The 12698-nt window shown below is 44.1% G+C and overlaps 1 protein-coding gene across 8 annotated transcripts in view; it reads right to left on the reverse strand.

The window, feature by feature from the left end:
• LOC147612360 (NOL1/NOP2/sun family protein) overlaps positions 1–12698 on the reverse strand; it is a 110824-nt gene that overhangs the window by 70845 nt on the left and 27281 nt on the right. For all 8 annotated transcript variants that reach the window (XM_086782983.1, XM_086782984.1, XM_086782981.1 and 5 more), the window contains 2 exons: positions 11771–11908; positions 10800–10862 (listed from right to left, as the gene is read on the reverse strand). In XM_086782983.1, coding sequence (XP_086639109.1) covers positions 10800–10862; positions 11771–11908 — 201 coding nt within the window. The remainder of the gene's footprint in view (positions 1–10799; positions 10863–11770; positions 11909–12698) is intronic.

The raw sequence follows: 12698 nt of genomic DNA on the forward strand, positions 1-12698 counted from the left end.
GCTTTGAGCAATTGAATGAGGCTCTTCCCAAATGAGAAACATAAAATGCTTTAAACCAAGTGAGAACCAAGGTATTGGCTCTAAGCTCAGCACTCAAACATGCCAAGATGTTGCTTCAATCTCTGTAAATCTGCTCTGCAACACAGCATGTACTGTCACTGATAAATTAGTTCAAACAGCAGCTACAGTGGACCATTGCTCATGAAAATCAATACGTGGGAGCTTCATAGCATCAATGTTATGCTCACAAGAGGAATTAGCAAACCATTCATTGTACAGCTCCAATTTGATGAATTTCGCAGCGCAGAGGCGGGCTGTTGGCAGAGCAGAATTCGCCGCGTGTACTTCGTGGGAGCTCAAATGGAGCTAGGTGTAGAATGCGTCGGCTGTTAGCTCTCTTTTGAATCAAAAAGCTTGAGATTTGGTGGAGTATAGAGCTCACATGAAGCAAAAGACCAGCAGGGGGTACATTGAAGCTTTAATGGAAAGCTTGAAAAAAATGAAAAACTAATCAATGTGGTTAATTACTATGCCTAGGGATAATCATGGCTCTGATACCATGTTGGGAAAAGCATAATGAGTGATAATACAAGCTTAATGAGAGCATGGAGTGATGAAAGCTATGGTGGTTCAAGATAAGCCATGGTGGTCACATGAACAAAAGTGTAATTAACTAGTACTTAATCCAAGATTAAGAGAGCATAATGACAGCACAATAAGGAGCATCACATAGCATATAAATTCGTGTTTTTCTCATTAGGAGGGCCACCATTTTATAGCCAAAGTGTACATGATTGAATGACATCATTGCTTACATTTCATCAAGAGCATCCAAGGCCATCTCCCCCCACATGGCTCCCTAGAATATAGCCTCCATGGAATCTTCTGAAACTCGCCTACTTCAAGTGGGGTTTGACCCTTACATTCACCTGGATTCTCTTCACATTACATGGTCCTTTTACATTTTATTGTGTGCTTTAACCTTAGACCATGACATTGATCATAAATTCCAACATATTCCAATACATCTCATGCCAGAGATAGTGTCAGGCAGTTTTGCAGGATTCACATGGCACTCTTCACTCAGATCCTCTTATGGTTAGACAAATTGCCACCGATTTCTATTGCCAGCTTCTTAGTACTGAGCCGCATTCTGATTTGAGACACAGGGCACAGAGGAAGGTTTGGAATGCATCGCCACATTTGATCACTGAGGAGATGTGTGCCGCTCTGGATGCCCCTTTTTCTATGCAGGAGTTCAGTCATGCTCTTCATGCCTTACCGCATGGTAAGTGTCCAGGGGAGGATGGCCTCTCCCCTGTTTTTTTCACTACTTTTTGGGATGAGATTGGGGCTGAGATCACATCGGCTTTGCAGGAGATATGGGACACAGGTTCTAGGCCTTCTTCTCTCACTGAGGGGCTTATTTATCTTATTCCTATGAGCGAGGATAAGACATTGATTGGCCACTGGAGACCTATCACCTTACTTGGGACTGCCTGTAAGATTCTTGCTAAGGCAGTGAGCATCAGGTTGCAGCCAATTTTGCAGGATGTTATTCATGATACCCAAAATGGATTCTTACACGGCAGTAGCATCTTTGATAACATTTTCTCGTTTTGGGAGGTCATCGAATGGGCTAAAGCGAGCATATGGGCTTCTCTCAGAGATGGATCAAGGGAGTTTCATGCATGTATCGTGATGCCCACAGTAGAGTTCTTGCTTGCGGTGATAGAGGAGAGCGGTTTCAGATTTCTTGCTTAGTACGACAGGGCTGCCCATTAGCCCCTTTATTATATATCATAGTTGCAGAGGCCATGAGCATCTTTCTCTGCTCCACTGCTGGTATTTCAGGATTGAGGTTGCCTCTTCGTAGTCATCATGAGGAGTTGGTTGACTCTGAGTTAGCTGATGACACAGCCCTGTTTTCGGAGGCTTCACATATATGCTTATGTTCCTTCCGGATAGCACTAGAGGAGTTCTGTTTGGCAGCAGGGGCACTCATTAATTGGCACAAATCTGTTGGTTTTTGGGATAGTGATTCACCGAGAGTTGATTGGGGTGCAGAGCTTGGTTTTACTTGGATCGGCAGAGGATGCACTGCTAGATATTTGGGATGCCAAGTTGGGATTGATATTTCTCCTGCACAGCAATTTGCTCCGGTACTTATGAGTATCCGGAAGAAGCTCCTCCATTGGAGCTCCAAGAGATTAGATTTAGCCTCCAAAGCTTTGGTGGCTAATCACATTTTGCTTGCCTCAGCTTGGTTTATTGCCTCTTGTTGGTGCTTCTCTCGTGCGTGCATTGGCCAATTGCGGAGACTGATCCGCAATTTTCTCTGGTCGGGCTTGGATGGCACCTCAGACACTCGTGCCAAGGTAGCTTGGCTCTCGGTTGATGGGCAGAAACCTGAATTAGGGTTTAGAGTTCATTCATGGGAGACATACACAGAGAAGCAAGGGGGAGAGAGAGAGAGAGAGTTGTGGGGATAAGTCAACTCATGAAAAGCATGAGTGTGTGACTCCCCTATCACACATGTATATTGCACTAGTACACATAGTGCACTTAGTACATTAAAAGTACTAAGTGTACTATGTACTATAACTTATGGGCTTGTACACACTATAAGGGTGGGCATTATGCCTTTACCCCAACAACCTCCCACTTAAAGGCAAAGTGCCCTTAAGTAAAGGAAAAGAAAAAATCAGCATGTACATGATAATATACAAGGCCATATCAAGGCTGAAAATGGCCTCATCCAATGCCCATCAAGTGTCTGCAATGAGCAAACCGCTCCGGAGGCAAACTCTTTGTCAACAGATCAGCCGGGTTGTCATCCGTGTGAATCTTAACAAGCTGAATTTGCTTGTTCTCTATCACCTCTCTGATGAAGTGATACTTCACATCCACATGCTTCGTCTTTGCATGAAAGACAGGGTTCTTTGCCAACTGGATGGCACTCTGACTATCACAATGCAACAATGGAATATCCCCTGTATAGCCCAAATCAACCACTAACCGAGATAGCCATAATGCCTCCTTGCAAGCCTCTGTGGCTGCAATATACTCGGCCTCTGTAGTAGATAAGGCAATGCACTTCTGCATCCTGGATATCCATGACACAGCACCTCCTGTGAATGTAAATACATAACCGGTAGTAGACTTCCGGTTATCTGGATGACCGGCATAATCCGAATCCGTGTAACCATGCACTAATGCATTCTGTTTGCCAAAGCAAATGCACAAATCCTGTGTGCCCTTCAGGTATCTCATGACACCTTTCACTGCTTCCCAATGCTTCTTGCCAGGGTTGGCCATGTATCTAGAAACCACTCCCACTGCAAATGCAATGTCCGGCCTAGTAGCAACCATGGCATACATGAGACTGCCACAAGCTGAAGCATACGGAATCTTGGCCATATCAGCCCTGTCTCTATCTGACTGTGGGCTGTCCATAGCACTGAGTTTCACATATGGAGGCAAAGGAGTACTAGCTTTCTTCCCCCCGTCCATATTGAACCTCTGCAAGACTTTGCCAATGTATTCCTTCTGAGACAAATACAACACATGCTGATTTCTGTCCCGAAGTATCCGCATACCAAAGATGTGATTAGCATCACCCAAATCCTTCATATCAAAGGTTTGATGCAGCCTCTGCTTTAAAGCATCCATCTCTTTACGAGATTTCCCGGCAATCAACATATCATCAACATACAAAATGAGAATCAAGAGACTGCCATCCAAAGCTTTCTTGGTGTACAAGCAGTGATCTATGTCACTTCTCCTGAATTTCTGAGATTTCATGAATATATCAAATTTATGATACCATTCTCTTGGTGCCTGTTTGAGCCCATAAAGACTCTTTTTCAGCTTGCATACAAGCTTTTCCTTTCCACTCACTGCATAACCCTCTGGCTGCTGCATATATATCTCCTCATGGAGATCACCGTGAAGAAAAGCAGTCTTCACATCCATCTGAATCAAGTCCAGATCATCATGCGCAACCAAAGCCAACACAGCTCTAAGTGTGGTCATTTTGACCACTGGAGAGAAGATCTCCTCAAAGTCCACACCATATTCCTGCTTAAAGCCCTTAGCCACTAACCTGGCTTTGTATCTTGGCTTAGCATCTGATGCAACTTTGAGCCTGTATACCCACTTGCATGGCAAAACCTTCTTGCCTGCAGGCAAAGACACCAATTTCCAAGTTCCATTTTTGTGCAGAGAATCCATCTCTGACTTCATGGCACGCTCCCATAGAGCTTTGTCTGCCCTCTGTAAAGCCTCTTTATAACATGAGGGCTCCCCACAGTCAGTGAGCATCAAGTAGTCAACCCCTGGAACAAACCTGTCAGGGACTCTGGAGGGTCTAGTGGACCTCCGTACCCAATGACCATCATTTGCAGGTTGCTGTCCAGCCTGCATATCACCCATTGGTGGCTCCTGTTCCATGCCATAAGGCTGAAATATCATGCCCGGTATCTCCTCTAACTGTGGTATATCCATAGGGATATCTTCTGCCATGTCTGGCTGTCCATTTGGACCATTTTCAGCACCATTTAAGGGCTGGTTTTCCTGCTGTAATGGCTGATTTACAGCCCTTTGTTGTTGTCCATGATGTCCATCATCATCAAAGATGACTCTGCCAGGCTCCTGTTGCCTTGCAGGCTCCTTATACATGCATGTTTCATCAAAAATGACATCATTGCTGCGTATGATTTTTCTATTCATGGGATCCCAAAGTCTATACCCCATTTCACCTCTGTCACCATATCCTAGGAATATGCATTTGTGAGACTTAGGATCAAGTTTGGTGCGCATTTCCCTGCGTATGTGCACGTACGCAATGCAACCAAACACTCTCAAGTGCTTGTATGACGGAGGCTTCCCTGTCCATACTTCTTCTGGCACTTTCCCACCAAGCCTCGTGTTAGGTGACCTGTTTATAAGGTGAACGGCTGTCATAACAGCTTCAGCCCAAAAACCATGAGGTAATGCAGCATGTGACAACATAGAACGGACCTTCTCCTGTATGGTCCTGTTCATCCTCTCTGCTGTCCCGTTTTGTGGAGGATCATAAGGAGTAGAGAGCTCCCTCTTGATGCCTTTAGCATCACAAAAGTCCTGAAACTGTTTGGACATGTACTCTCCACCATTGTCGGAACGCAAAGCCTTCAGTGTTTTGCCAGTTTGATTCTCAACATGAGCAACAAACTTCTGAAACACTGAGAATGTATCACTCTTCAAACGAAAGACCCACACCTTGCGTGTGGCATCATCTATAAAAGACACAAAATATTTTGCCCCTCCCAAAGAAAGCTGAGGCATCTCACATACATCTGTATGCACAAGCTCTAACTGAGCATCTTTCTGTCCAAGAGCTTTCTTGTGGGGGCACTGTAGTTGCCTACCATATATACAATGCTCACAAAACTGAAAACTTGAAAACTTTAGAGAAGGCAAGTAACCCAAACGAGACAATTGCTCCATTCCTTTGACACTCATGTGTCCCAACCGGCTATGCCACATAGAGATTTCCGGCAGCTCGGTTGCATTTACATTAGCATGGTGACAAACACCTGCATGCATGAAATAAAGAGTGTCCACCTTAGAGCCTCTGGCAACAACCAGTGAGCCCTTACTAATCTTCCACTTTCCACTACCAAATGTGGTAACATAATCAGCATCATCAAGCTGTCCAGTAGAAAGCAGATTCTTCTTGATCTCAGGCACATGCCTGACATCATGGAGCATAAGCTGTGAGCCATCTGAAAATACAAGCCTTACATCACCTCTGCCAAGAATCTTGCATGCATGGTTATCACCCAAATAAACCACTCCTTCATTGCCAGCAGTGTACCTGACAAACAAGTCTCTGCAACCTGTGACATGAAAGGAGGCACCTGAATCAATGATCCATGAGTGCATACCATGACCACCTGTAAGAAGTGAATGGGCATCAAGTGAAGACGTAAATAGGACCTCATCCTCACTGCCACCTGCATGTGACACATTGATTTCTTCGATCTTGACTCCACTTTTGCCCTTTGGCTTTACATCTTTGGCTTCATCCTTCTCTTTGTCTTTGCCTTTTCCCTTTTCCTTTTGATCATTTTTCCATTTGTAGCATTGCTTTTTAATGTGTCCCTTTTTGCCACAATAATGGCATTCCAAATCCTTTTTGGAGCGAGACTTGCTCCTTCCCCTTTCTTGGCTTTTCCCCCTTTGCTGGGATCTCCCACGTGCATTCATTGCATTGGACTTTCCAACAGAGTTGTTCTTCCTGTTCATCTCTTCTTGAAGAAGAGCACCCTCAACATCTGCATATGACAGCATAGCATGCGAATTGCTAGTGGCTGTCCTGAATGTGTCCCAACTCTCTGGCAAAGTGCATAACAAAAAAGTGGCTTTGAACTCATCGTCCATTGCCAACTTTTGATTAATGACCTGGCTGACAATACCATTAAACTCATTTAGATGGGCTGTCATAGAAGCCCCTTCCTTCATCTGAAGACCTATGAGTTTCTTCAACCAATACACTTTGCTTGAGGCACTTTGTTGGGCATACAAGTCCTGCAATCTCTGCCACATTCCCCAAGCTGTCTTCTCTTCACGAATGCTGAAAAGTAATGAGTCTGACACAGACAACATGATAGTAGATCTTGCCAGCTCATCCATATCTTCCCACTCTTCAGCAGTAAGAGAAGCGGGCATCACACCCCTTTCTTTGATAGGCTTGTGCTGCTTTTTCTGGAGCAACACATTGTAGCATTGGGTTTGCCAAATATCATAGTTATGCGAGCCTTCAAGCTTCTTGATGTGAAGCAATGAAGAGCTCTCACCTGTGGTTGCCATAGCAAAATGCAACCTGTAAATGCCTGACTCCCTGCAAAATGTGCAAACACTGCACCCAAGATGTGCAAACACTGCCCCCAGAGCACACAAAGTGCTCACAAATGTTCTCCCAAGCTTTATCTCCCACTGCGGAAGCAAGAATGCAACTTTTCTCCCAATTTTTGTGATGAAAACACCAAAATCTGGTTGCTGCAGATTTTGGACAGCACCTTAAATGTGCTCTTTTGCCCTTCCAAAGTACTGTAAAGCAGTACTAAGTGCTCACCAATGATGTACCAAACCTGTACCGGCAAGTTCAGCAGCTGAAATTGAACCTTTTGGTCACTCAAAACAGTGTACAGCCATGCCAAAACATGCACAAAGCTGTGCCAAATCTGTACCAGCAGGTACAGTAGCAATAAATGCTCTCCTGGCTGTCCAAATGAGTGAAAATCAGACTTTTACAGTCCCGTACACTGCATACAACAGTCCCAAACAGAAATTGGGCAAAAGCCCCTTGACTGCAAGCTGATTTCTAAGGATTCAAGGCATAAATGTCTTGCCTGCTGCTTTGCCAAGCTCAACAAGCATACGAACTTGAAAAGCCCCTTGATTTAAGATCAATTTCTGATCATACATGGTACATTGACGCACATGAAGGCATCCAGAGTGTTCACGATGCTTCCCCCTGGCCACATATACATCAAATACATGAAAGCCCTTTGATTTACAGGCACATTGAGTGCTTGTAAGGCATCAACACATTATCCACAGCATCAAATGCGATTGCCTGCATGCAAATCAACTCAATCGGCACAAAAGCCCCTTGATTTGCACTGCAATTTGCTGCAATTTTGCCCGAATGTGCGATTTCTCACATCATACAGCATGTATGAATGCTTAATTGCACAAATACATTAAAAGCCCCAAATTTCAATGCCCAATTTACTGCCAATTGACTGCAAATGTGACCAATGTCACCGATTTCCTGCCAATTGACGTGGGATGTGACCAATGTCACCCAATTTTGCCAATTTTGCTCAAAAATTGAGCAATTATGCACCTGTACCTGCTCAATTAATTGAATTGATGAGAAATTCCCAAAATTGAAGCAAAATACCTCTGATTTTCTGATTTTCGGGCTGAATTTGAGGTTTGCAGGAGTCGATTTTGATTGATCCTGACTTGTGTGTTGATTTCTGATACTTGCAGGTGAAAGGGGGGGGCTCTTCTTGCTGACTCGTTGCTGGTTGCTGGTTGTATGCTCCACAGGGCTCCGTTTCAGCAACTACAACAGACTGCTGCTGCCCACTTGCACCACGAGGAGTCTCTTCCAAAGGCAAAGGACGGGCTGCTGATAACTGCGCCTTGAACGAGCAGGTGATCAAAGGAGTGTGCTAACACGTGGCCTGGGGGCAGCCCACGTGCTGGGCAGCCCGTCTTGTTGGGGCAGCCCACGTGCTGGGCAGCCCGTGTGAACTCTCTGCTCAACCTGCCCGGCTTCCTGCTTGACAGCGATGCAAGGCGCTCCTCCAGTGCGCCACCAGCCTCTAAAGCGCCGCCGTTAAGGGCCACCACCACGTACCTTGACTCTTGCGCATGCAATCTTGTTATCGTTTTCTTCTTTTACAAATGGAATTTCAAAAAAAAATAGAGAGGCGATAGGCTCACACAGAAGAAAAACGACCAGCAGCTCACACAGAGGCAGGAAGAGGGAAGAGGGAGGGAAGACCTTGCTCTGATACCAGTTGATGGGGAGAAACCTGAATTAGGGTTTAGAGTTCATTCATGGGAGACATACACAGAGAAGCAAGGGAGAGAGAGAGAGAGAGAGTTGTGGGGATAAGTCAACTCATGAAAAGCATGAGTGTGTGACTCCCCTATCACACATGTATATTGCACTAGTACACATAGTGCACTTAGTACATTAAAAGTACTAAGTGTACTATGTACTATAACTTATGGGCTTGTACACACTATAAGGGTGGGCATTATGCCTTTACCCCAACATCGGTTATTCAGCCCAAAAGAGAGGGGGGCTTGAATATTATCGATCCGGATGTTCAGTGCAAGGCGTTGCTTTGCAAACTTGTGGTCAGAGGTTTCCTACCAGGCACTGAGCCTTGGAAGGATTTTTTCTTGTCTTAGATTTCCAGATGTACACCCAGAGTCGGGAGACATTGGATGCCCAACACACATTTTTTGTTCACAGAGGCTGATATTAGGGCACATCTTCCCCTCTTATTGCAGTCATTGTCAGAGCATGGAGAAGCATGAGATATGTTTTGCGACAAAGGCTTCCTAGGTCTTTGGACAAGGCTGACTAACAACTATTATGTGGAACGAGTTCATTAGGGATAAGGCTGGTCGGCCACTTGGTGCATCTCGTTATATGCAATGGTTAGGATGGGAGAGATGCGCATACACAGTTCTTGCTTGGAAGACCTTTAAGAGTCTTCCGGAGGATCGGAGAGTTGCATCCACTCAGCATCTTAGGGGCTCTCGCATTCGTATTGATCAGATTGATGCAGCTATTCCACATGAGTGGCTTTTTGGGACCTTTCACGGAGACTATCATCCGAGTTGGCTGGGAGTTTTTTCGAGGATAGGCATACCTCTGCAGGTCACTGCTCTCCCGGGCCAGGAGGATACAGATTTCCTCATTTATTCTATCATGCCTGGTGGAAGATTGAGGAGATGTAGTATGGAGGAGATCATCCCAAATACTAGGCTTAGTCTAGTGAGGATTGTTTGTCGCTCAGGGAAGCACTCGTTCATTGACCCTTCTCCTCAGATAGTGACTCATGGCTCTTGGTGTTTGTGGCTATATGGTGGCAGTCCTATCAGATATCTTCAGTGGGATCCAAGAGAGTGGGAGTGGATTGATGCCTTCGATCCTTTGAAAAGCCTTCCTTTTTTCAGTTTCACTGTTCGGAATGCCAGGCTTCTCCTCACTCGACAGATGCATAGGATCCCTACTCTCAGGCTTCATTGGGAGAGCTATGATATTTCTCCAGTGATACAGCGCAGATATTGGCATAGACTTTGGCACTCATACAGAAGGAGCCAGATCTCTCATTTCTTTTGGTTATTCTTACATGGTGGTCTCCCCACCAATCAGTGGAGATCAGTTTTCGGTGTAGCACCTTCTTGTCCTAGATGTGCGGCAGATTCTGAGTCCGTACAACATTGTCTATGGGGATGCAGCATTGCACAGCAGATTTGGGGTCCTGTAGCCTAACTTATGGGCAAATTGAGTGGCCGAGCCGTGCATGTGACTTGGAGGGCAGTTGCTTGGCTCTCCCAGTCCGGTCCACAACTTTTTTATGAGGGCAGTGGTACAGGTTCTGCTTTTTTCATTCATAGAGGTATTGCCCAGCATGGTTTATTGCAGGATGTTCCTCACTCTTATTATACACCCCCTGTGACACCAGTTGGGAGATTATTGCCAGTATTACAGCATGGCAGATCCGGAGAGCTAGATGCACGGAGGCTATTGAGGGTGTCCAGATTTTTGGGTCTTAGTGCATTAGTACTATATGGGGTGATATCATCCACACAATTATGGCTACATGGGCTCGCATTCAGGGGCCCTCTCGTTCTGCACAGGCGAAGCGTGTGATATTTATGCAGGAATGGGACCATGGCATCTTCTTTTCCTCTAGTACCACAGGTCTTACATGGCATCATGATGCTCCTCAATGGTTGAAATCACCTTACATATTGGGGTGATTCTATTCTCTTCCGGCTTATAGCTGTGATTGTTGTATGTTTTTCTCATACTTAATAGAAGTCTCTTTCTGGGAAAAAAATTTTAAAAAAAAAACAAATTCTCGTTCTCCTTTTCTGAAGAACATTTTGAAAGATTAGTTTTTCTTTTGCTCAAAGAAGAATCTACAAGGAAACTAAGGTGCCAATAGAAAATGTAACAACAAAATGAAACAGAAAATTTGAGGAACTGGTACCGAGCACCATGGCTGCAACAATACTTGGAAGATTTTGAAGAAATATGTCGCCTTTTAACACACCTGTCATTCGAGGGCAAGTCAGAGGAATCTTTTAAGGCAAAGTTTGTGCCTCTTTATCAATTGCCATTGGCACCACAAATAGCATCTATAGAGACAAAAAAACCCTGTCATTTGACTCTAATAACCAATAAAAACGCATGTGTGAGTTTAGGATCTGGATGCAATTCAACCACACACATCCAAGTAAGATACATTTGGCTTCCTGTATCTAAATTCCTCTTTTGGAGTGGGATCTCTGAGGGCTTCAGTTGCACTTCTGTTCCAAGATAAGTTTCACTCCTTGTGCAGCACCACCTTAAAATCCCCACAGAGTTCAGTGATTGTTATGCAGAAGTTGGGAGTGTCCATCTCCTAAAGCCTTTGCGCACCCTCGAATCAATCACCCACCCCCCCCCCCAAACACACACACACAAAACCCAAAAATGTCACTGTCTCTTCTCTCCTCTTTTTACTTGTTGTTTATGTAGCCTCTTACATGTTTTCTTACATTCCAACCAAGCAATCTGCTCCCCTTTCTGTGAGCTTTAAATTGCAGCTCAGCTTGCAAACTAAGTCTGCTCACTTAGTACCGACTGGATGATTCCCTCTGCTGGCAGGCTCTTGGCCAGAAAATAATTAATGTATTGAGGAGTGCTTTAACAGAGTTCGCGGATGGCTTTAGAACAGAAGGACGATAGACTTCAGCAGTACTGACAAAGTACAACATGTGGCATTCATGGAAAATGCCAATTCAGAAAATCATGATGGATCTAGGTATTATTCATGGCCACATTAAGCTTATCTTGCATAATATTTTTTATTAACAGGCAAAACGTGTACAGCTAAGTAAAATGGGAGGGCTGCTTTCACAGCATATCCAAATCTTTAATTACAAAGAAAGTTTCTAAAGAAGTTTTGTCCTGATTTACCATGCAAAGGAGGAAGCCTATAAACACGATCTATCATTTCCACTGCAACTCCTTGAAGTTCTCTGAACATGCTTGTTCTCGAAAGCATTGCTTTTCCTTTTCCAATGTAGCAATTCCTTCTCTCTGCATCATTCAATTCTGCAAAGATGCATGATATAATAGCGCACTATCAAAAACCTCAACCGCAATGTTGACAAAAACAATGCAGCTATAAGCTAAAATCTTATAACACTGAGCCAAATAGAAGACAGATTAGTAGGACTTGAAGTTGTCCCTCCTTGGGACCTGAATGCATGTATGTATGTATATATTTCTTATATGCGTATGTTTATATGTATGCATACACTGAGTTCTAATTATTGTAAACTGACAATGCAATTGCAACTATTTTTGAGTTGCATTATTGGTTGGTACCAAGGTATTTTTGGCTATATGTAAAAGTGACGAAGGATATGTTTTGTTCACCAACAGTATCAACTGAGAAAATGAAAACAATCAGACCGAAAAGCATAAATAGGATGTAGAAGCTAAGGTTCCACAGCCCTAAAATGCTAATTCAGAACTTGGTCTAAGTTTGCGAGAGCAACATGCATTAGCACCATTATTGAGTGACTTGCCAGCATTACTCATGGATTGAAAAACCTGGTGTTTTTTTTTTCTATCACCAATTTGCACAATTTTTTCAACCTAAAAATTCACTAGGCAAAGGTTGCATATTAGAACTTGATATAGTCAACCTTCGCAAACATCAAAGTCAGTCCAGTGATTTTAAACATGTTACCCTTTAAAGCTTTTCCAACAACCAAAACCCCAAGATCAGCTTTCTGTTGTCTATGTAATTTAAAGAGAAACACCATGTTGGAGAAAGGGTGCTATCTTCAAGAAATTGCAGTCAAACTTGCAGTACCCCCCTCCCCTTCCCACGGGC

Source organism: Cibotium barometz, chromosome 45 (assembly GCF_041138505.1).
Source record: "Cibotium barometz isolate CiBa-2024 chromosome 45, ASM4113850v1, whole genome shotgun sequence".
Classification (NCBI taxonomy): Eukaryota; Viridiplantae; Streptophyta; class Polypodiopsida; order Cyatheales; family Cibotiaceae; genus Cibotium; species Cibotium barometz.